Genomic DNA, 25,154 nt, shown 5'->3' with positions numbered 1-25,154 from the left:
TTTTAAAAATATCTAGGTCAATTTTAATTCCTTCTTTTTTCATACATACACAATGAAAGTTGCTTAAGATCTACTTAAAAATATTTAAAAATACCGGTAATTACATATATATACAAAATTTACCTTTCACAAACGACAACCAAGAAATACCAGACAAACACCCACTTCTTCCCGAAACAATATTCACCAAAACAGACAACTGAATACACAGACTTCACGATGCATTTGCCTGGACAAGTCACACCAAGTGTCCCTGTCATGTATATGTTTAACCCTTCTTATTCTGCCTGCTACTGACCTGCAGCTATTATGGTGATGTTATCCACCACCAGGCCCATACACTACGTTTTCCAATGGACATTAGGTTATAACGATTTCATTTACCTAAAACCTGCTGTCCTTAAAGTGGTCACTTGCTTTTCAAGAATAGATCAAATTTTTTTAAAAACCTGTTTCTCTACGACATCCAACAGTGTGAACAGTCCTCCGTGATTTCATGGTCACTTGATAGGACAAATTTAAACTTGTTCTATCAACTTTTACTTAAAATACATGGAAACCCCATCAAGAAGGTTGACCAGGCCATAACAGTGAAAGCTGAAAATGGCATGGAATCACCGTGCACATGTACATTCCCGAGATTCAACAAGGTGGCTTCTCTACTTAGGGTAAAAAATAGCAGGAAACGGCCTCAGCAATTCTGGTGGAAAATTATGACCACTAGGGTTGCATGTTAATAAATCCATAGACTTCAAAGAAGGTACAATTCAAACGGATGCACAGGCACACTGAAAAGGACTTCAATGCCCTGTTAACCCTTCGACACAATAAAAATGAATCCTAATGACAAGAAAAACTGATGTTAAAGACAATATTATTTAGGTCTGTACAACTCTTGCTGGGTCCCATAAGAACCTATAAGAATCAAATCTTCAAATCAACAGAAGGCAAGCAAATCAATCACAAAATAATGAAGTTAATACTCATTTCCTGAATAATAGATAGACACTAAACAATGTTTATAGTTCCATGTATATAAAACTGAAGAACATGTACAAATCTCCATCCAAGTAACTTCAGGTTCAACTTCTTCCATCTTCAAAGTTTAATAAACCAAATTTTTGACTAGCAAGTCTAAAGATTATCATTTTCTCATATGTCCTTAGATTTCATATTCTGTTAATAAAGTTCAGACCATCAAAAGTTCCAAAAGTTGTCTGTGATATTTTAATGTGATTAAAAACTTTGATGACGAAAGTGGACTTCGGCAAATATCATTGAAAAACCATTGAAATCAACAAGATTTGTTTTGATATAATCTCTTCAAATGAAAATGGTATTATAATTACAAAATCTTGAAAACATTAAATGGATCAGCTCTCAAATTGGGCCTTGTAATGTACATGCATGGATTTGAGCATCTTTGATGTATTGCAATATGGGAATACTCCTGCAGGGCCTAGGCAGCATGTTCAACAAGGTTAATACAACTTCTAATGAGTTAATAACTAAATGCCCAAGATAGCAACCTGTATCACTAGATGCAGCTTCGGTAGTTGTTATATATACTGACAACACATGGGCAATAAAATCAAAGCTTTCTTCATTTGTAAAAAGTACAACTTTATATATTCAGTAACAGTTGATAATAATACAAAAACAACTAATGAATGACAGTTTGGTAATTTGCCCCGATTTGTTTCAATGACTCTTCCTAACTTGTGAAACGAATTTCAAATATGTAAGAATGTGAAGTTTGCAAAAATGGAGTGACACTTGAGATTTTGTGAGAAGCTTTGTGCAACATTATGTACATGTATAAAAAATAGGCTACTAAACAAAATAAAACAGATCAGCGAAAATCACTTCAAGAGTGCAAACTGGGTTATACTCACAGTTCAGTAACATCTATTATATTATGTCTCCAGGCAGTGCATATGAATCACATGCCATCAATCTAGACCAAGCAGTGTCTACAGAATGCAACTACAGATTTGTAGTTGTTGGTTAAACTCTGAAATATTCAATGTCTTTTCTACACTTGTAACTATTTCTTTTAAGGAAATAATGGTATTCTATTTTTCAAGAGTAGACTGGAATCCATCTGACTGAGGTCTTTCAACTCCAGCTTGCACTAGAATTGAGAATTAAAAATTGAGGAAGAAATTGCACACTAATTTTAATTCGGTCTTAAAGATATAATTCTCATTTTAAAACCAGTCCATGTCTTTCTGCCTTGGATTAAGCTTACAGGATCAGCCTCTTTCTTTTACAACATATATTCATTGCATAAAGTTTTTCCTTTTCCCGGGATTATGTATTTGCGGTCTGTCCTGGTCCTTATTAGTACAAATGTCGGAATGTAAGGTATTATTTCCAGCAGTCAATTTTTGGAATGAAATTTGTACACTTTTTGTTTGCTTGTTTACTTTAAACCATCGAAAAGCTTTGCACAACTCAAATTTGTACCTCGTCTCTTTCTGTGGTCATCCAATGCAAGATACAACAGTTATGAAAACACCATAAGAAAACCATTTTCATATTGGACCTAACTTAAATTGTGTGCAAATGAAGATAACTAAAACAGGCTTAAAATACAGCATAAACATGGTGTATTGAGCACATTGCTCCCAAACTAGTGGAAGATGCTACCAAGTCAAGTTTAGTAATCTATGCCTGTGAAATCTCCAATTTTAAGCTGTACTTCTCTCACCAGGTGCAACATTCCATCAACTTCACTTTAGAAGTGGAATAAACCTGGCCAGTTTGTGGATTGCCTCTTTTTACTTCAGAAACTGGATGCAGGTGGCATCAGTGGTTATAGATCAATCAAGTCTATTACCAAACAGCATTGTGCAGCTCAGGCATGATTCACCCACTGTGTAATGGGGTGTACTTCAGAGGATACCATACAAACACGACTGGACAAGGGTCATTAAAACTTGAGTACTGTATATCCAACATATGGAGAAAGTAAAAAAGATCTATGCCAAGTCAACAACATTCTCCTTCATGTTAACTATTCGATGAAAAATAATACATAGTGGAAGTTTAAGAAAAAGAAATTCATTAGACTTTTCATGTCCCAATTTTTAAAATGTCTTGACAATAATGCCTTCCTATGTGAACCTAATGTAACAGGCATGGAAAATACATTCACTTTCATCAATGATCATACAAGGCAGTACATCTGACAATCTTTAAAGAACAGTTTTGAATCGATCAAATTGTCCAATAGCGATACTTACTGCCCAGATGGTAATATCAGAAGTAACAAGACGACAAATTATTGGCTTTTACATATTAAAGTGGCAATTGGAATACCAGGATTATTTTCTAAATAGTTTTCTAACCATTCAATACAAATTAAATCGTTATCAATGTGGAAATAAACTGATGGTAAACTTGTTAAACTGCAATACTGTACATATTACTGGGATGTGTCTAAACAGCTGTGCAAAATATACATATGACAAATTATTTACATTATTTTTCTTTACAATGTCCTGAACACGAGAAAAACACTGGTATTCAGTAGTTTAAATGAATATTTGTACAGGTTAAAATGTCTACAAAATGATGTGGCAAAACATAGTAGTTATATTAAGATTAATCAGTGGGTTGAATCATTATGTTCAATTTATAAACCACATTATCTAGAAGCAACAGAACCATTCATTTTTCTTTTACTCTATCTTATACTACAGTTTTCATGCCCCCCCCCCCCTCAACTGCCATCTATGATGACCAAATTGTTTCTCCAGCTAATTAGCTTGAAGAATTTGTGAAAGAGTCAGCAAAATGAGGGATGGGAAATAAACATTTAATAATTAGTGGGCAGCTGAATGTGGACATCTCCTCAAGCTAACTTGCAAGAAAAGGTCAAACGAGCCAAATGGAAAGGGAGTTTATACAATGAACAATTACATTAATTTACATTGCAAGAAATAATAAATATAGTTCTTTTACAACTGAGTGTACTAGAGCATGGAACAAACATTCAAACCAACACTTTCATTTTTGTTCTCAGATGACTACTTGTGTTCAGGAAACAATCCTCTTCTAGTTTTAAATACCCCCCCCACACACAAGCCATTTTTTTGTGCATCTTCCTTTCAATATTGTGAACAGAATGTCTCACAAATGTACAACTTCTGCTTTCTTCTCAACAGTTTAGTCTAATCACATCTTTCCTTTATTTGCTTTTGGTGTTCCCCGAGGTGGTGTTACTGGCCTGCCTGCATTTAGTCCTCCATATGGAAACTTCTTTTTATCAGCAGGTTTCAGAATCTGAAAAGGACAATTTATAATAAATGTTTGTTGTTGTTGTTGTAGGGTTTAACGCCATTTTTCAGCACAAGATAGGCTATACATGGCGGCCAGTATTAATGGTGGAGGAAGAACCCGGAAAACCCCCGGAAAGAACCACCGACCCACGAGAAGCTACTGGCAAGCTTTCTCACATAACCACATTAGCCGAATCCAAGACTCGAACCGACGCAGACAGAGGTGAGATGGCAGTGATCCTTAACGGTGAGCGCTTTATATCACTCGGCCACTCGGGGCCCCAAATAAATGTTTGTAAACACTTCCAAGATATATTTTCTTAAGACATGGGTGTAAATTAGTCTTTAATGAACAACAATTCCAACAAAAATTTGAGAACAGTGACAAAGTTGGGTCCTTGTAGAGAAAATGGTGCTCTACTTGTAGCAAGACTGTAGAATAAAAGACACGTGCATTCCTTTCCATCGTTAATTATATTTGGAGAATTAAGATCAGAGACATTCTTCACAAACCAAAATAAGATCCTGTTTGGTTAGTATTCAGGAAAACATGTTTCAGTTTGCATGTTCCCATATTGTCAGACACAATCACATACAACCCTGAAAACCCAAGTACCATGAATGGTACATTTGACAGTAATACATGCCCCATGTTTAATTGGAACCTATGTAGGCACAAGCAGTGTACAACTTACTCGGGGAAATTAGTCACCAATGGGTCTAAATGAACTTTAACGTTGGAAGCCACGGCATTCCAGTTTGCAGAATGATCGATTTGGGATACCATTTCCTTGGCAAGATATAGTTGTTGACATGTTAGAAGTGGCCCATAAACTAATTTTTTCTTAATATATCTTGGTCATGACAGTGACTTCTAACCTACAGATCCCAGAATTTAAAAGTTTGTTTATTATCCTAAGTGTAAGCCATCCACAAACTTTAGTCAAGGAACTTGCTCAAAAACCAAACTTGTTCTGCAGAACTTTTTCTTCCAACTCCAGTGACCAACAAATCAACATCTTCCATACCTAAAGTACAAGACATCAAAAGACTTTGGACAGCTAGAGGTATTATGCAATTACCATTTTTCTTTTTTTCATTGGTGATGACCAAGACCTCCGATCAGGCATGGGCCTCAAATGTAATCAATTACAGTATGTAATAATTGATTTCAGAAGCTCTATAATCATAATCACAATAGTCTTTCACTGGCAGTGTAATCATGATTACAAGCAGACAAATAATTTGACAGATGCAAACTTTGAATGCTTAATGTTTGTTTGTTGTAACAGCAACTACAAAAGTTGTTGAGGTGAAGGTGATGTAAACAGTGCCAAGTAGTGCTCATTTGGCATGTTAATATGTAAATAATTGTCAATAAACATTTACTTATAGTTAAAATTATGTTTTTTCAGTTATACAATGTATATCTGCCCAGAACAAAAAAACTAACAACAAGCAAATATAAAGTAATCATAATCACGATTTCTAAATAAAGTGTAATTGTATCATCAATTGCAAACAACCTGTAAGCATAATCCTAACTGTAATCAAGTACCTGTAATCTACCCCATGCCTGTCTCTGACCTCAAAATCAAATGACCAATTTCCAACACATCATGCAAGTTTTGCAACCTTTAAGATACATAGTCGATAAACAGAAAATGATGCAATGTCTTTTCTTCCACCAGCTGGAGACCTAGATCTTTTCCCCAAAGTAAAAGCTATCCATCACCTTCTGTACAGTCAGTGATGGATAACTAATATTGCTGTGCATAAACAACTTTTTTAAATAGTGATCTTGAGCTTTTAACTTCAAAGCAATGGACTTCTTACCCCAAGTACAAGAAACCCATGTAAGTGACGCAGAACTAATGTTATTGTGCAGAAACCATTCTTTCTGTCCACGACCTTCACTTTGATCCCATAATCAATAGGGTTTCTCCTTTACTCCCAAGTGCAAACCATCTACTGTGTTTGGTATCAGTAGATGGTGGAGAACTTAGTTATTATAGAGAAACCATTTTCTTTTAGAGACCTGGACTTGTTGGCAATATTTAATGGCACATATGTGTATCACCTGTAAAAATCTGAAAGCCCTCTTTGTCAGAGTGCCTTCTTCAATTTTGGTCAAATTCTGTTCTGCGGTTTTTGAGGTCATTTAATGGTTTTAAACTTTATTTTGCAAAAAGCAACCATATTTGATATAGTATCTGCATCTTTCGTGAAATTCAAAGTTGGCTTTATGATTATTGTAAAGTTAGTAATGGTGACCGCATTTGGTGGTAGACTGGCTATAAGTTTGCTTAACATTTGGTCAGATGAGCTAGAGATTTAACATTAACACAGATACCAAAGTGAAAGGCAATGCTATAAGCCTTCGGTCAGGTGAGCTTAAAATGTCATCTCTTGCCAAACACATGACTGCTGACAGGAAATGCTATAAGCCTGCTTAACCTTTGGTCAGGTGTGCTAAAGATTTTACATTAACACACAGATGCCAAAGCAGGCTTGATAAAGTCGAAGAAACCAGAATCTATTCAGGTCTTGATCCTCATTAAGGTTATCTAAATATCTAATTTAGCCAGGTTCAGATCAACTGAGACAAAAGAGAAAGGGATGGATGGAAGATTACTTCAGGTTCATGTATTAACAAGCCATCAAGTTCAAATCTTAAAAGCAAGGTCACACAATACTCCAAGGTAAGTGAAATGAACAGTTTAGTCACTATTTTTTTCTCTTAAATGCACGTGTTCACAAGGTATGTGTACTACAAATATATTATTGATCTTTGACCTTGAAGAAAATGTCATGTGGGTTATTTTTTTAAAAAATCATTCAAACCAATGTGAAGATATACCTATGTACCATGTACCAAGACTGATAAAAAATCTGCTGGCATTTGTTGGCGATACCAAATTCACAAGCATGTGCTAATGGTGAATGATGGACAAAAGGGCATCACAAGTTGGACTGGTATAAATGCTTTAGAACCAACAGTGGAGTAGGATAAAAAAAAAAAAAACACCTTCCCATTTTAGATGTACATTTTTGTTTAAATTCCATTAAGGAAATAGTAAACCTGAAGTTAATTTGAATTGGACAGTGTTACACTTTTGGAATGTTTATTTATGCCTTTTCTGGTTTCTCTTGCACAAAATATGAAACAGCCTTGAATGAAAACGAGTAAAAAAATACAGGAGATAGCTAGGAAATGAGATCTACAGGATTAGTTATGTAACAAACAAAAAAACACAAAACAAACCTAAACACAGCTTTATCAATCATTCACAAACATAGGTTGGGAAATGATTAATTTTATCCCTAAGGCACAAAAATATCTCTGCATTATAATGATTACAAATATAAGATGAAACCTTTCTTACTGCTGATGGAGTTTCCTTCCACATTTAAATAAATTTTTACTATAGAAGTGTTCTCATTTTCGTGCCATTATTCAGAATGCTTAATTTCTCGTTTTTTCTTCATGATGTACAGATTTTTCCCCCTTCAAATTAGATTTCTGCAACATTTTTGTTTACTTGCTTAACTATGTTTGGCAGTGTTTCTATCAACCTTTCATGTGCATCATGACTTTAAAATGTCCGGCAGTAATTTTGAGTCCATCCTGAAAGCTATATGGAATCAAATTCATTATTTTAAAGGAAAAAAGAGTGTCCTTTGTGTTTTAAAGGAATGAAAATATATCCAAAAACTTAAGAGAGCTGAGACTAAAGCCATTCAGTGTTATAAATGGGGATCTGACCTTTGCCATGTGTAAATGATTTTGGAAAAGGATCTTCTGGCAAATCTGAAAGGAGTCAGTAGCAGTTTGGAGGACAATTAAAAGAATACACAGAGTTGTGTACTGAAAACAGTGTTACATAACTGCACAGACATGTTTTGTAATGTCTTAAAATGATTTTCTCGTTCTTTTGGCATCCACGGGGAATTTTTATTTGCTGTTGTAAGTGTCAAAATTTTTCTCAACAGATTAATACATTTTTACCTTTTTGTCCCTAATTTCCTTGGTTGGCAATGGGTAAATTGTGTTAACTACCATTCCTCTTACCTGGAACGAGCACATCAGCGTTTCATCTACACTCATCATGGCGCCAGCATTGTCAAACTCTCCACAGTAATTTGGTGCTGAGAACAGTGTTACCAACTGGCGTTTGGCAAAAAATTCATATCCATCTTCCACTACCTAGAACAAAATAACACCTTGATCTAAAAATCATCTACTTCAACAAGAAATATGGGATACTGATGCAACACAACTTTAAAGAATTTTCAGGAAGACAAAACCATTTTTTTTAAAAAAAAATTATTGTGAAGCAATGACTAGACTTTCAAGATGGCAGAGGCACCCATATTGGATCTAACATCAGCACTATTTTTATTTAGATCCAACTAGAAAACATCTCAAGTTTTGGTGAAAACCCTACTTTAATAGGACTATCCAGTGAAAAGGAAATGCGCTTAGATCATCAAGCTAGCCATCACAGCATCAATATTTGATGCAAGATTGCCACCCTCTTCCTGAGGACCAACTATCTTTCAAACATCTTTGTTGAAATCCTCCATTTGTTTATGCAAATCAATTCAAAAGGAGTAGTGATGACAAGATTTTCAAGATGGCTACCATGGTAGCAAAGTATTAGAATCTTATCTAGTACCAAAAAAGTTCAACCCTGAATTTATTTGTGCCAATAAAACCCCAAACAAGGTTTTTCAAACAAACTAAACTCCTTAAGACGATTTGCCTAAAAATCCGTCATTAAAAAAACAATCACAAAAGGGTTGATTTAAATTTTGACAAAAGACCATCAAAATTATAATTGCTATAGAAAGGACTGAATTTTCCTCTTATAATTTGATAAACCAGTCCCCAAGCCTGTACTGATACAGGGGCTTGTAGTTTTTTAATATATAATACAAGGAACGACAATTTCCTATTTTTCCGGCAATCTATTTTAGATCTGAAATCAATGCTTCAAGCTACATTTCACTGTGTAATAGTTTCACACCAAAGTTCAGCTCAGAGATTCGATATTTTGGACAACAAATTTGGCTTAAAATGAACAGCAGTCTGTATTCTAATTTGGACATTTAGTTTGGGGTGTGGGGTAAGAGAAATTACATATAGTAAATTTGCAATTTGCAGCCACCGTGTGGTAGTGGCGTATGGTGATCGCTTAACAGCAGGCATATCAAGTTTAAACTTATATCGACTAATACTTGAATGAAATTGATAGGAAAAGTATTATAATCATTATGACTTTAATAAGCTGACAGACTAGGTGAAACTACAGCATAGATGAAACTGACCACATACTCGCCATCTGCATTACTTTAAAGTATCACAACTTCACAAATCTCAATACTCACTTGATATCAACAGCAAACTCATTTTTAATGTTGTACAAAAATTAAATTATATTCAATGAAAGTCAGATATCTTTTGTAAAAACCAGAAAGAAGATATAATTCCAAACATAATTATTTTGAGAACAATGACAAGAAACCTGTTGCTGTTGCAGCAATCTGACCAGTAAGATTCATCAAGCAGAGAACACGTCAAAGTGGTAGTCATGTGATTCAACAAAGCCCCGATAGATGTTCTCAGAATAAATAAGGCAAAATTTTGAGTTCTTTCGTTTTTGTAATTTTTACTACAACCAGTATACGACTTTCATTTAACATTTTTAATACAACATTTTAAATGGCTTGTTACTGATATCACGTGACTACTTTCTATGTCATCAACATGTGGGTTGCGAGATTTGTGTACTCGTGTGACTACAATGTAAATAGCGAGTACCAGGGCAAAATTAGTTTTGTCTTTCAACAGACTAAATACATAACAATTTGAATACTCTCAATTTCTGAGAAAGTAAATATGTGTGTGTGTGTGTGTGATTTGGATTTTTAAAGTCATATCACTAAGATGTCTGCATTGTGCCAGTTTATAGTGATGTCTAGCACTGGGGCACCAGCCACAGACATGAAGCATGATGTCCCACCCAGTCACATTATCCTGACACCAGGCCTACCAGTCCTAACACTAACCTCTTAATGCTGAGCGCCAAACGAGTCAGCTGTTAGTACCATTTCTGTAAGTCTTTGGTATAACTTGACCGGGGATAGAACCCACAACCTTCTGCATCCGAGGCGGACGCTATAACCACTAGGCCACCCGAGTGGTTACAAGAAAATAAAAAATTGTCACATAGATTTCATGCTGGTATGACTCGATTTAACAATTTTTAAGTTTGCTATGCCATCTGGTAAGTGGCTACACTTTTCTGCCACCATGTGGGCCTCTTTTAATGCTAGACTGGTTTTCATATCTTCCATGCAAGAAAAGAATACGGATATCGAGCTGTGTAAAAAGTCTACTAGACGAATCTAAACCAGAGCATATGGATTGACTCAACAAATGTTTATGTTAAGCACCCAAATGATCCATTCTGCAACCTCCAAATGTCCTGAATTTGTTAAATTTAACTCACAATCAGTTCAGTTATGACTCAATTATGTAATTGTTTCGGGTGTTAAGTAGTGGTGGAAACACCCCCCCCTTCAGCAATAGTTGCCAAATTCAGTGATTTTCCTGGTCGGGATTGTTTTTATATTCAAATTTCTTTCTTTTTCCCGATAGCGGGAGAACCTCATTGGAAATAATTCTGATTATGTAGAGTCCACAAAATTGCCAAAATGCATAAACATTTTTTTTAAATACAAGGCCTAGGTGAAGACACTAAAGCAAGGGATTCTTGGCGCAGTCATTTCATCTACAACAGTTTGTGAGCTACCAGTCTTTTTTGCTAGAGAGCCCCATGTGGCCCAGAGGTCACAGGCACTCGCATTTACAGATCACACACTGCACCTCTGTTCATATGGGTTCGAGACTCGGCTCAACCAAACTAAACCTTGCTTACCCAAGATTTGAACCAAGTTTTTCAGGTTTAAGTATATAAAAAAATTACATTAAATTCATTCCTACTGTAAATGTTTCACCCTTTTTACACTTTTCCCTCTTGCCACATGCAAAACACTTCAAAATGAGGTTCCTTTAGCCCTAAAAGTCCCTAGTTATACTACTGGTGCAGACTTCATAGCTAACGGTAAAATGTATCCTTTTACAGCTAGATCCCTGCAATTTTTAACTTGGCCCGAGTCAATTTGAACTAAATAAAGATATATTGTATACTACAAGTAAATTTCTACTTGTTTTGAGTGACTTTAGGTGCAACAGAGCCAGAAACTCATTATTTTAATATCCATTTTCACTTAGTTATAAAAAAAAATAACTGAAGACTTCAATAGCGTGTTCAATTTAAAAAATATACTGGGATATTATTTGTCAGTTAAAGCAAAACAATACCTTGCATACCTGTGATGGCACATTTATCTCTGGGTGCAAAGAAGGAAAAGAACAAAGTTGCTTAAATTTAGGATTAAAAAATTCAGTTACCCTAGTTGCTCATAACAAAAGACAAAGCCAAAGATACAACTTTTAAAAGCTAACAACATTTAACAGGTTTATTCACTGATTATTCATATATGTATCATATACACAACACAACATTAGGTAAACACATTTATATGCAGACTGTTCATATGTGCATTATCTAAACAATATTTTGTCAGGTGCTAAATGCAACTTTTCCACTCCCAGTTGCATTTCATCTGCATAATTTTCTTTTTTGTTGGGCATAACATGTTTTTTGGGATACAAGCTTTCTTTACAAAGTTGCCAAATCATTGATGTGACTGGTTTAGTTGAAAAGCTACACATATCTTACCCTTATCTCATTGTTGGTTGTACTGTTTACTTTTCTGGTACCCTAACTGCAATACATGGCCAAAAATTAGATGCCGTTTTAATGAGTGTCCTGAATGGCCAGAAGGTCCAATTCTTCCATATACTAGCTTCTGAAGACCGCTGACAAATGCAGTTTTAAACATATGGCTATACAGAGCAATTAAGTCCAAATTGAGAGAAATTCTGCATTTGCTCTGAAAATGATCCAAGCAAAGCCACTGAATTTTTTAAATATATTAAACAGTGTACATTGTAAGCAAAAATGGCTGAAGCTCTTAACCTTTCATACACCTCATCCAAGATGTACATGGATATAATAAAATTTCATCACTGACTAGAAAATAATCAGTATGGAGGAGAAATTTCTCATATCTCTATATAAAAATTTAGACATGCCCTTGGCACAGGGCTACACTGATTATGGAACACAGACCTGAACAGTTTCTAAATGTCCAACATCAGTTTATTTCCAGCTTATCATATAAAGTGGATACAGGTCTGTGATGGTTGAATATATTTTTACCCTGAACATGCATAAACTGTTGGCTTGTTATCAAGTAATGCATACCTGGTGGGCCCTACATATAAGGTCAAGGTCATGTTTGTGTAGAAATTTTGCCACCACTTCTGCTCCAAATGTAAACGAGACACCACGGTCATTTTCTCCCCAACCCATTGTTTCTTTGTCTGGATCTGACCAAAGGAGATCACAAAGAAGACCCTGATCTGGAACATCTGTTGGCCGCATTATTCTGCGGATCTGCTCCATGGACTGCAAGTCTGGACTCAAGCCTGAAATATTGCAAAATTATCTACCTTACAATACACATGTTAACCCTCTGAATATCAACATTTTCTACCTTATAAACATACCCATATGAACAAGTATTTAAACATTATTTAACCCTTTACCTCATGCAAGCATCTTTGGATGCCTCTACTCCATTTGCATGGAAGCGCCTTTTGACGCTTGCTGTAAACATCAGCCATTTTAAGCTGGTTTTCGTAGCGCCACCTTCAGGGAAAACCCCCTTATTAGATACTACATTCATTTCTGCGAATGAAAATTACGTCAGATCACGTGGTCGCTATTTATGCACTGGTCAATATCTGCTATTTAAAGTAACTGGGTCGTAATCTCCCCTCTCCAAAATGGCGGACCTGGATTTCATTCAGTACGTACGAAGTTTTCATGATTAAAATCAAAACCATGAAAGATTCAATAACTTAGGTAAAGGCTCTGATATTGATGTAGGCAGCAATTAGTTTTTATAAATTATCAAATTCAGATGACTTAGTGATGTAGACGCACACGAAAACCTTGTAAATTTCGAGTATCGGAAATGGCAGCTACGGTTGGTCACGGTGCCTCACTGACATGATGGTGAACAAGTTCTCTCTCGATTTTAAAGCACATAAAAAATTCTTCTGTGAAAAATAATTACACAGCTATAACAATCGGACTTTACTCTTAAATTTTTCCACATATAATAGATGTGTACCAAAAATGTAAAATGGTTAAAACTGCTGTTAAATGTAACATATACTACATTGCTTAACAGTTCACAGGCAGGCCTATGCGTATGCTGTCTACTAGGTAACAGGTGTTCTATTTATAGTGTGCTGCACTTTGTCACTATGCTCTATGAGGTAAAGGGTTAAAACAAAAATTGAAAAATTGCAATTGTTTTCCAGTCAAGCTAACAGCTGGCAAAAATGGATTTTAAAAATTAGTACAAAATAATAATCATCAAATGCTAACAGTTCACAAAAATAAAAGATGACAAAAATCGATCAGTTGTTTCCAAATTATTAACCAGCAATTTCAATCACCTGTCTGTAGTTTATAATACCAACACTGACAGCTGGTCAATATCAATAGCTTAGAAGAGAAGTATGCATGCGAGTATTTATAACAGGGACAACAGTCTAGATTTGTTAGTATTGAATTGCTGAATTTACCAGTCAGCTGGTTTCAACAAATCCGGTATAGAAAACTATTGTACTAATTTTTACAGTAGCAGTGTACACTACTGTATGTTCAGGAAAGGTTGGGCCAAAATGTTGTGAAATTACTCCATGAAAAATTGCCTTCACTATGATGTTCCAAAGTTTGAAGGCAAAAGAAGGTAGTGTCAGACTGCCAAAAGATGGCTCTCATAAAGAAAAATTTGAATAGTTTTGATAAGTTCAGATAGCCATAATTTCATGGCATAAGTCTTGCTAGGATTTAAAAACTAAGAGTCCCACCAGCAAAAGATGCAGTCCCCTAGCAGATGAGTAGAACCAGTGCATAGCTGCCAACCTCCGAATAAAAAAATACTGACTGCTTGTGACAAAAATACTGATTTTCAGGAATACTGATTTTTAACATTTTAATGCATATGTAACAATTTACAACATATACAACCATCAATAAAGTAGGACAGTGGTTTACATAACTATTTAATGTCAAAGATGCATGTGTTGTACCATGTTCCATTCGGGTGCCCATTCAGAAGGTGCATGAGTGCAACACACTCAGACACAGGCTGTTTATAGTAGCCTTTTCCACACCTTATTTTTCTGCCAATCATTATCAATTTGAATGTATCAACTTTCAATGATGATCTCAATTCTGTGTGATTTTCTTATTGAACTGTTGTTTTTGTTCTAGCATACGAGTAATCCTTTGCGATTTTACTGTCTGGAAAACGTGTGTGAAATAAAATGCCAGCAACACTAGTAAATGAAATTGGAAGGTTAATCCCCCCCCCCCAACTGAATTAACCGAATTCCAATCGAATTACATCAAGGTTCTCTCTGGTATTTATATACGTCCTAAGTTCAGGCTGAGTTGTGTATGATTATGCAGCAAGCTGATGTTTATTACCTTTTTCGTGCTCTTTATTTCATGGGCGCCTCCATGCCCAATAGTGAAATCTCATTACACAATTTGCAAAACGTAGAGTTTTCTCCTTTACTAGATGGTTTCACAAATCTAAACAAGATGGTACAATTGTCCTGCCAGTTCTGTTTTCTTCTTTCCTCGAGAAAATTCTGAATATTCTGAATTCCTATTCAACATGATTTGAAGTTGAATATTATGAAGATGAGATACAGTGACAGCGGTAACTGTTTGCGAAATCCAATAGGGCGGATAAAGACAGGCATTGTAGCCTCGATTTAGAATGAACCAATCATACTGTAGAACTGTATTGCTATATACATGCGATACATTTCTATCAGAATGGAACAGAGTGCCCGTTTTAAACTGAAAATTGCAAGGAATTGTTTTATATAATTTGTTTTAATTAAAAAAATGTATTTTTTGCACAAAAAAAAGCGTACACCCGTATTCAGGTCCAAAATACGGAAAAAAAACGGGACAGTTGGCAGCTATGACAGTAGTTACCATTGAGTTTAATTTCTAAGTTCTTTACACCAATGACATACAACTCTTGTCAGTCCATTAAAGAGTGAATTATGTCAGGCCAAGGAAATGTCTTACTCCATGCATTAAGCTAAGCATCACACAGTGTTCCATGTGAAATATCAGTTCTAGCAACTTCTAGCACTCTCTTGAATCTCATTACAATCTTCGCCAATTTGCCCCAAAATACTTTTTCAAATTTGCAAACAGCATTCTGTCTAACTCTCAACCTGTCTTGATTATGAGGTCACATGTACTGCTTATTTGGCTATACTTGGAAATAAACACAATAACTCAAGGGAAAGGTGTTCATTTGATGTACTCTTACAGAAAATTACACCACTGGGTCTTTCTGCCTCTGAATTCAGTCACTGTAAATATCAGTACATTTTCCCACCACTCTGCAGCTAGTCATGTCTTTGAACTTGCCTCCAAGCTATTGGGTCATGTTCTTCAGATGTACTCTTACAATGACAACATGTACATCTGGGGCTATTTCAGCAACTGAATTTTCTCATTGTAAATATAAGTACAGCTAAAATGATTTGATCAACACATTTTCCCACTCAGCAGATAGTTGAAGCAGGACTGGCAAGTCCTTGAATTTGCCATCTGGCAAATGTGTGCGCATGGAGGACTCCTGTATATGTGATGTTTTGTGTCCCAGGTATATAATAAAAATGCATCCAAATATGCGTGATTAAGCATTTCCTGGACCTCTGTCATGGGCTTTAATTCTCATGAATGAAATGTCCCTCTCAGAGAGTCTCATAAGCTCAATATTTAGTAGAGTCCACAAGGAAATAGTGACCAAAAAAATATCAGATGAACCCTTAACAGGTAAGAAGAGACATTTCTGACTTTCCTTCTTCCTTTTAAAGAATACAAAGACAACCATGAAACTTAAACTCCGATCTGGGTAAAGGAGCATATTCTGATCATCCCAAGCACATATACAACTAAGACTCATGATCTCAATTTCAAGTGCAGCAAATGAATGTAGCAGATTCTTAGAAAACCAATTTGGCAAAGAAGTAACCACATCATAATTCCCATTCAACTGTGACTAACCATTTTTCATGGGCAAGGCATGAAGCTTGCTCCTTCCTGCTGATGCCAACGAGAACAGGAAAGCAGTGTGCAGGCAAGGCTCTCAAAGGAAGATTCTCACAAAGGTTCATAAATGGAATTTGACAATGCCCAAACAAAGATCCCATCTGGGCATTAGTTTGCGAGATACCAGTCAATGAAACTAAAAATAAATGTCTGCATATGATCTTTTGACTTGGTGCATTATGAAAGAGTTGAGATCTTAAAATAGCAGACTTCTGATGGAAAAGGTTTATTTTCCCCATATGTTCTGCAAATATACAATGTACCTCCCACCTTGGTGTCATGTTGTAACCACTTGAACACGTACAGCCAAGAATTCTAAAACTCTGCTTCACATTTTTTTTTTTCATTTCATCTAACCCGGCATCTAACAATTTTTAATTATCGTCATCCATTTTGCAGAAAATTCCACTAGATCATTGTCTTTTTTTATTCTCCCATTCACTTTCTACATTCCTGACACCACAACCTTTAAGTTCACTCTCTACATTCTCACCACCATCTTCAAGTTAAAAATAGCAAGTTTACTTCATGCCACACTTGATTTCACATTCAGCAATAATGGACAAAACCTTCTACATATGCAAATGATAAGGGTATAAAATGCAGAACCCCTCTGGAACAAATGTTTCTGCTTTAAATAGTGTTATTTCAAAGTATCCTTTTGTGCTTAAGTACAAATACAGACTTTGGAACAGGCATAAATGATTTGTTAAATAAATATACTTTCAAATTTTTGTTTAGATTGCTATTTATCGTTAACAGTTAAATAAAAAATAAAAATTGTATACTAACATGCAGAACATTTTTATATGCTAAATGTTGAACAAATCTGCAGTGATCTTGCACCCTGGCACGCATTTCAGCAATGGTATCTTGAAGCATTCTTCAAGACAAAATATTTACAACTTAAGTTCTGATTACAAGCTTCATTTCCAACCTTTTTTACCATTAGAAACCTCTGGAAAGAGAAATCCAGTTTGGCCTTTTTCCACCCTCTGGATAACACCCTTCCACAGAAAGGTGTGAACCTCATCCCAAGAAGAGCAGTGATAACATGATTTACTAAAGAAATTTATCCCATTTTGGGAGGTAAAATTGGTACCATTTGATATGAGATCAACTACACGTAGTGAGAACCATTTTTATGAAAACCCAAAAGTCAGTATAACCATATCTTCAACAGGAGTAGTGATAATGATTTTCAACACTGTCAACAAGCCCTAACTAGCTTTCTTTCCTAAACATTTTCTATTTTTTATAAAGATTTCATAACATTTTCCAAAATGTGGGCATAATGTCACCCTCACATTTTCAGTTTAAGAATGGACCCTGCAACCAATCCTATCGGTTTTTGCTTTAATAATTGGCCTACTGTATCCATTTGAAAAAATATGAATATATTCTCAAATTACCCAATGTAGAATAATTTTGGTCTTTAAACCTCTGCTGGTGTTAAATCATTATGTGGAAATTTCAAACAAGAATGACAAAAAAGTGTCCAATTGTTTACAATTACCTCCATGGCAGCAGAAAATCTTTTCATCTATTATGGCAGCAATTGGCAGACAGTTGAAACAGTCTGTAAATGTTTTCCACAACTTAATGTTGTATCGTCGTTTACCTGCAGAAGAAACATACCACAGGTGATGAAAAGGCAAACAAAGGGAAAAAAAGGAAACAAAATATAGAAATATCTTCCAACAATGCTAAACAAAATATACCACTGATACAAAATGAAAGAGCCTATTGGAACAGGAACTGACAATAGTTATAGAACAGTCTTGCTATAAAGCTACAATGCCTTACACAGGGTTCATACAGAATTCTGAATGATAAATTCAAAGACTTTTTGCAAACTTTCAAAGACCACAAACATAGATTTCCAAGACCTATTTTCACCAACATTTTGTATACAAGTTATGATATATGAGGAAACAATGAATGCAAATACAATATTGTTTAATGATGAAATGAAACCGAACGGGTCATCACAAGAAAAAAACCAGGAAAACTCGACTACATCCAAATCTAACAACCTTGAGCAATTTTATTTGTGATTATGGAAAGAAATTAAAATGTTTGGGTTTATTTCAATTTTCAAAGACTTTTAAAGACCTCAGGGTAATCTGCTTGATTTTCCCAAACTTTCAAGGCTTTGAAAATGATCCCTCATTTTCCCAAAACTGTCAAAGATCCTCAAAGTCCGTATGAACCATGTAGGATGGACAGTGGACAAAATGAATGAGGTTCACCATATACCAATTAAGCCTCTGTTACAAGTGATTAAACATCTACCTGGCACTGCAACACAAAAATGGCAACAAGCAAACATGGAGAGACAACTAATGTACAAATTTGTGGGATTAAAAGTAAAATTCAAACAAGATAATTGCAATAACTTACACTCATCATAGAATCCATAGATTCTGTTTATACTGGCACACTCGTGGTTGCCTCTGAGGAGAAAGAAATTTTCTGGGTACTTTATTTTGTAGGCCAGGAGGAGACAGATGGTTTCCAGTGATTGCTTTCCTCGGTCCACATAGTCTCCCAGGAACAGGTAATTGCTCTCTGGTGGGAAGCCGCCATATTCAAACAGACGTAACAAGTCGTAATATTGACCATGTATATCCCCTGAAAAACAAGCAAATTATAAGTAACTGAGATACATAACTTAAGAGAAAATAAAAATAAATGTATACCAAGATATCACAGTGGTACTGGCTAAAGACCAACAAAAAATAAGTCTAATGAAATGATGATCAAAAAGTAAACATTTCAGTGAACAAACGACAAAAGTAAGGTCTTAAACAGACAGTACTAGTGATAAACAGTAAATATGTTATATGACAACATTAGTTCATAACACGTAAGCCCGCAAGACTCTTTCTCAGTTTATGATAAAAGAATCCTCTACAAAATCTTTTGGCACATTAATAACAAACAAATGGCAAAGCTTTTAAATCTCAAATAAACAAAAGAAAACTAAATATGTGAAGAATATTAGCAAAATATCTTAAAAACTAACTTCAAAATGACTATTCTAGTGTAAATGAAGGCTGTAAACAACAATGAAAATATGAATAAAGTGCTGATTGTTCTGACTTAGTTCAGAATTAGAGTTTTGAAAAACATGATTGTTTTCCCCAATCTTATTGTTCAAAACAAAGATTTCCATGTGTTTTCTGAGCAAACGTCTCAATTTTTGTCCCCGATTTCTCGGCAGTTGCCTTAACCCCCATCCCACCAAAAACTCCATATTTCCAGGTTCGGTCATTTTGACACCAGGGCTTTAAGATAGTGTTGGTAACAGACAGGTCCAGCCGTAGTGAGGAATATCAAACTCAATAAAAAAGCACTGACATATGTCTGAGCTTTATTAAATGCAAAAAAGTTATTCTTAAACAACGCACTTTTCTTTGTTTACTGATCTGAATAAAATGTTCTGTAGTCTTAAATGGTCTTTGTTTTCACTGCCACAGTATTCAAGATTAATGTAACTGCAGTCAAATCAACCTTTAATTCTGCCACTAGATCTGTGGGCCAAATAATGTAATATTAATGAGATTGAACACATTTACCTGTATCCTACCATATTCGACCAACGTCCAACTTGTTTTCCAGCAGACATGCCAACCCTGATGAGGGCATCTCAGTAAGGCAGTTGATTTTTTTCTTCAAGATGAGCCAGTTTTCAGTAAGATGTAATATCAATAACTGCTATTGTAAAGCTGGAAAACGTAATTAAAAGTTCGATGCAGCGACGATTAACATTATTTATCACTAATACAGTTGCACAGACTTTAGTTCCAAACCCTATGCAACTCAGTGGCTTGTTGCTATAATCTCAACTTGACGTAATTCTTGGAAGTTCTTTTCAATTTGACATGGCGCAGGCAATCTTGTCTCCCGCCACAAGACATACTCAAAGTGGCACGCTATGTCCAATAAACGTAATTGTGTCATTTCCAGCTTTTATTCACAGGAATCTGAATATTCCTTTTTATTCTTCTGGGTGAGTATTAACACTTTTCTAGAGGCTTAATTTCCCTTTTGTCTTAAACATGTACTGCTATCTAGATGCCATTAAAAAAAACAAACTATAATCATCAGTTTGATCACGCAGACACTTTGCATGAACAAATATGTGCGGATTAAAGCGTTTGGGGTACTGCTGTAAAGTTAGTCTGGTTCCCTGACTGATTTCACTAATTCTAATATGACACCCGGATCCAAATCAAACATGGATGGACGGATTATCCCGATTTTTCAGCAACGATCATTTCCCCATAGTTTTTCAATGTATGCCTAAGTCCATATTTTAAGGGTAATTTTTTTTAGACTTAAGGAAAAATCGTAAGGGTTGGCAGGTCTGTTCCAGTGTTCTTTAAAATGTACAAGAGTGTGCATCATACTTTGCATTCTTGTTTGTTTTTTTGTAGTTGATGGGGGGCTCATTTTCTTCATGCCTGTGTTCCTGCAGCTTTTTGGGTTTGTCGATGGACAAGAAATGTTAACTAAACACACAACTCATGTTAATCTTCTGTTATGTAAAAGTGTTGCATGCTGGTTCACATTATAATGTAGTCAAAGGCTAATTCAACCTTATAGTACAGAACCAGTTGTGCAATACGAGTGAACTATTACATCAGAAATTTCAGTCTGTTGAATGAGGCTTCAAATGTACAATGTTGGAATTGTCTCTTTCCGAGTAACAAGGTAAAGCCCCTTTGACTGAGATGAGACTTCAGGTCTTGTGACTTTGATACTTATGTGGAAGGGTATTCAATTCACAGGAGTCTGACGTTTTATCAATAAAGTACAACAAAATCTGTGACAATTCTAAATCACCTTGTCTGTACCCTAAATATACAAATATTAAAAGTAAAAAGTGATTTTGTGTTGTCACAGATTTTGTTGTACTTTACTGATAAATCATCAGACTTCTGTGTTCGAATTTAGAAGAAAACATCAATGGTTCAGACACTTTTTAATACACATTAAGTCTCTCATGTACACAGCAAAAGTGTTACAAGCTTCAAGTAACACTGCTTGTAAGTAATCCTGCATGTATATTTTCTGACACTTTACTTAAGAAAAAATTGTGAGACTACTTTTAATTTCTATGTTTTGGAAAAGTGGGATGTCAGACGGACTTGTAACAAGCTTATCTCTTGGGCCTGACTGGGAACTGCAGGTCCCAGACCTTCAGACCACCGTGATTTTCAGGCCCTGGATATATGACATAATGTGCCCAAAACAATGATGTTTTAAGTATTTGAGGAAAGGAAATAACTCTCCTCAGCACTAACTAGAATGCCGTTTGCAGCTCTCCTGCATTTTACAAAACACAAGTTTGCCATTATTTAAAGATTAATGGATATGTCCACTATTTTTCTGAACTTGATAGTTAAGTCGATGCCGATTTGATAACCTAACAATACGTCAGTAAGTCAATATTCTGCAACAGCTTAAATTATAAATCAGTTTTATCAAAATGTCATGTACTGCTTGTGTCAAATATTAAAACATGCATGCGAAGTTCTGATGTGTTATCTCAAAGGGATGCAGCAACAGACAACACTAAGGTTTATTAAAAAGTTACACTTGTACCTTATTACCTCGAGTACAGTTGCAGAAAATGCAGTTCCAAACCACGTGGAGCTCAGTGGCTTCTTGTGAGCTCTCAACCTGACAAGGGGATGGCATTCATCTTTGCTGCCATAAAACTTGCGCATATCAATATTATATTATGTCCGGTAAATCTGCTGCCTTTCCTGACTTTTTTATATAGAGAATTTAAAGTCTTCATACTTCTGCGCTTATTCTTTAAATGTTTTAAGAGACTTACCGTCACTTTGCCATCATATTTCTGTTTGCTCTCTGCTGGTTGTAGAAAATACTACTAGCAAGAACTTCGCCAAGCATGCATTTTGCATGACAAATATGGAATGTTTGAAGTATTCAAAGCATGCTTTCAAGCTAGCCTCGTTTCTTCACCTAAATCTAATATGCTATGGGGCAAGCCATTATAAAATGTGTCAGGTGCCATCCTGGTACAAAAGTCGATGCAGGCAAAGCAGTACCAACTGACTGACTGACTGAAGATAATCGGGGTCAGTATGCCACAGGAAGTTTTTTTGCTTGAGGTTGAACACAATGCATCTAAAGTATGAATAAAGACTAGATGGGAGTGAAATTTCAGCAATCAAAACAATGGAGGAAACAAAACCTTGAAACTACACAGAAAAGTGACTGCTATATCTTGCTCTTTCACAATCAATTTGTCAAAAACTTACCACATATCTTCAAGGGAGCTTCCAATTCCAAAAGAATTGGTTGACTAAGGAAAATTTCTCTAGACTTTAAACATAATCCTCGAATTTCTGATTCTGTCAACTGTACATTCTTCCCTGGTCTTGAGCCACGAACTAATGAAAGAGAAGAACAAAAAAAATTTGATCAAGAGGTCCAAATTTAAGACAAATTCACCCATATATTATTGCCATATGCAATGTTTGTTTCCTCACCGGTTATACATGTAGAATCACCAGTGTATTTAGCAACTATCGAATCTGTATTTCAATTGCTGATGCACATGTGCAAAAAAGCATCACCCTATGACAAGAGCATGTCAGAATAAGAGCACATCAAGCGGAATCATCAAAATCGAGGGAGTCTGAATTTGTTTATCAATATGCATAACTTTCATTGTGACATCAATTTGATCAACGCACGTAACATTCAATCCGGATTGTTCTGGATCACACCTTTTTAAGCTCATTTCATCCAAAAATGTATACATACTTTAACATTTTGCTGTATGCACCTCTCAGGGCTTGTAAATAATGACCTTCCAAAAGGAATATGGAGGTATACAAATCCAAATAAAGTGAATACTTGCCACTTAAAGATATGTAGAATCAAATTCTAAAAAATGACACCCATTACTGAAATAGTTGGTGTTGAATTCCTACACAAACCATGTCGACCTCAGTACACGCTACACAACGCCGTTTTTTAAACACAAATATCAGAAGGCGTCTTATATTGTAGAACTAGCATAATCCCTCTACTATCAATCCATTACATTCGGTTCTTTTCAACACTCACTATAGTAAAGTCAAATGGGTCATGTATGTGCATTTACTCATTTGAAATGAAATATAAATTGTTCTTTTCAAATCTTTTAAACTCGCTACGATTAATCTATTGTTCTTTTAAAATATTTTCAACACTCGCTACTATTAATCTAAGTCGGAATGATACACCAGCAAATTTAGCAGCTACTGAATCTGGATTTCAATTGCTGATGCACTTATGAAAAAAGCATCACCCCATGGCAAGAGCAACACATCTTAACCTTCTAGTAAAGACTATATCACCAGGAACTAATGCATGGACTGTTAAGACTTGTTACTTTCATTGATGCTGCATTGTGTGGGGCATCAATGCCAGAAAGCGAGTGCTCTGAACGATTGAATGTCATAGATCAACAGAACAAGCATTATGGTTACCAACTGGATACACGGTCTGAAATAAATTTTATCAATTTTGTAACGACCTGTCAATACAAAATATGAGAAGACGTTTTACATTGTAGACATCGTCAGAAGAAAATTATATAAAGATTAGCGACTTCATGCAACTTCTTACAAGTGACTTTCTGAAATTACATTTCTATTCAAATACATTTTTACTTAAATCGCTCACTGCTAACAACGAATTTCCACTGAAAATACACACATACAAAGAAGCCTTCTGAATGTTAAGTGCGTTCACAATTTAACGTTCCCATTTCTCGATATCCACATGAAATAAAAGCACAAGCAAACGTAAAGTCAACCGAAATACCTTAATATAAACAAAAAATGAAATGTGATCCCGAAAACATTATTAACGATGATTATTTTCCTTTACAAAAGTGAAAAAATAACTGAAATTTATGTTAATTTTTGACGTTTGACAACACCTTCAACTTACCCTCCAATAACCTTGCTATTATGCTATCTATATTCAATTTATCAGTATCTGCCATTACAAGAAAGATGTTTTATATACTATGTATGTTCAAATTTGGTTTATGTTTAAGACAAACACCGATGTTCAAAGATTTGTAATGATGTTTTTTTACATGTATCTACTGCCTAAAATAAGATGGCGGCCGGTTTCGAAGGCGGAAGGATATGTGGTTATTGGCCGGTAGTGATCGGCAGACAGTCGAGGACTACTTTTACCAAGTTTCATGTAAATAAAGATATCTATTAAGAAGATAAGAAGATAAGAATTCTTTATTTCAGACTACATAGTCCATACATCTAAATTAAAATAAAGATATAAATTAAAAACATTGTAAACATAAAAGAACATGTATCATACGTACAAGTATACAGCTACATATACACAATTAACTGCGCCCTGCATTTTAAAGAATGAAATTAAGTGGCACATGTAAAGAGTAATTTGTTCCATCTACTAATAATATGAGAATTTAAACGAAAGTCAAAGT

General features: G+C 35.3%; 1 protein-coding gene across 1 annotated transcript; it reads right to left on the bottom strand.

Annotated features, from left to right (window-relative positions):
• LOC149775308 (serine/threonine-protein phosphatase PP1-gamma catalytic subunit B) lies at positions 1–24,825 on the bottom strand. Its single transcript, XM_089943988.1, has 7 exons — positions 24,629–24,825; positions 22,945–23,076; positions 19,049–19,279; positions 18,162–18,266; positions 12,686–12,909; positions 8,359–8,493; positions 1–4,290 (listed from the first exon to the last, which is right to left on the bottom strand). The coding sequence occupies exons 1-7, from the start codon at positions 24,681–24,683 to the stop codon at positions 4,183–4,185; spliced, it is 990 nt and encodes a 329-aa protein (XP_089800114.1). The 5' UTR covers positions 24,684–24,825; the 3' UTR covers positions 1–4,182.
• Between the last annotated feature and the right edge of the window lie 329 nt (positions 24,826–25,154).

This window comes from Sinohyriopsis cumingii, chromosome 19 (genome assembly GCF_028554795.1).
Source record: "Sinohyriopsis cumingii isolate HCF-2022 chromosome 19, ASM2855479v2, whole genome shotgun sequence".
Lineage (NCBI taxonomy): Eukaryota > Metazoa > Mollusca > Bivalvia > Unionida > Unionidae > Sinohyriopsis > Sinohyriopsis cumingii.
This window is presented reverse-complemented; position numbering and strand designations above follow the sequence as displayed.

Excerpts from the sequence above, each read along its gene's own strand:
- LOC149775308 (XM_089943988.1), bottom strand. The coding sequence starts at position 24,683 with ATGGCAGATACTGATAAATTGAATATAGATAGCATAATAGCAAGGTTA. Across the intron at positions 18,267-19,048 it reads CTATGGATTCTATGATGAGT|GTAAACGACGATACAACATT; the intron begins GTAAGTTATTGC and ends TTTCTTCTGCAG. Across the intron at positions 4,291-8,358 it reads CGCTGATGTGCTCGTTCCAG|ATTCTGAAACCTGCTGATAA; the intron begins GTAAGAGGAATG and ends TGTCCTTTTCAG.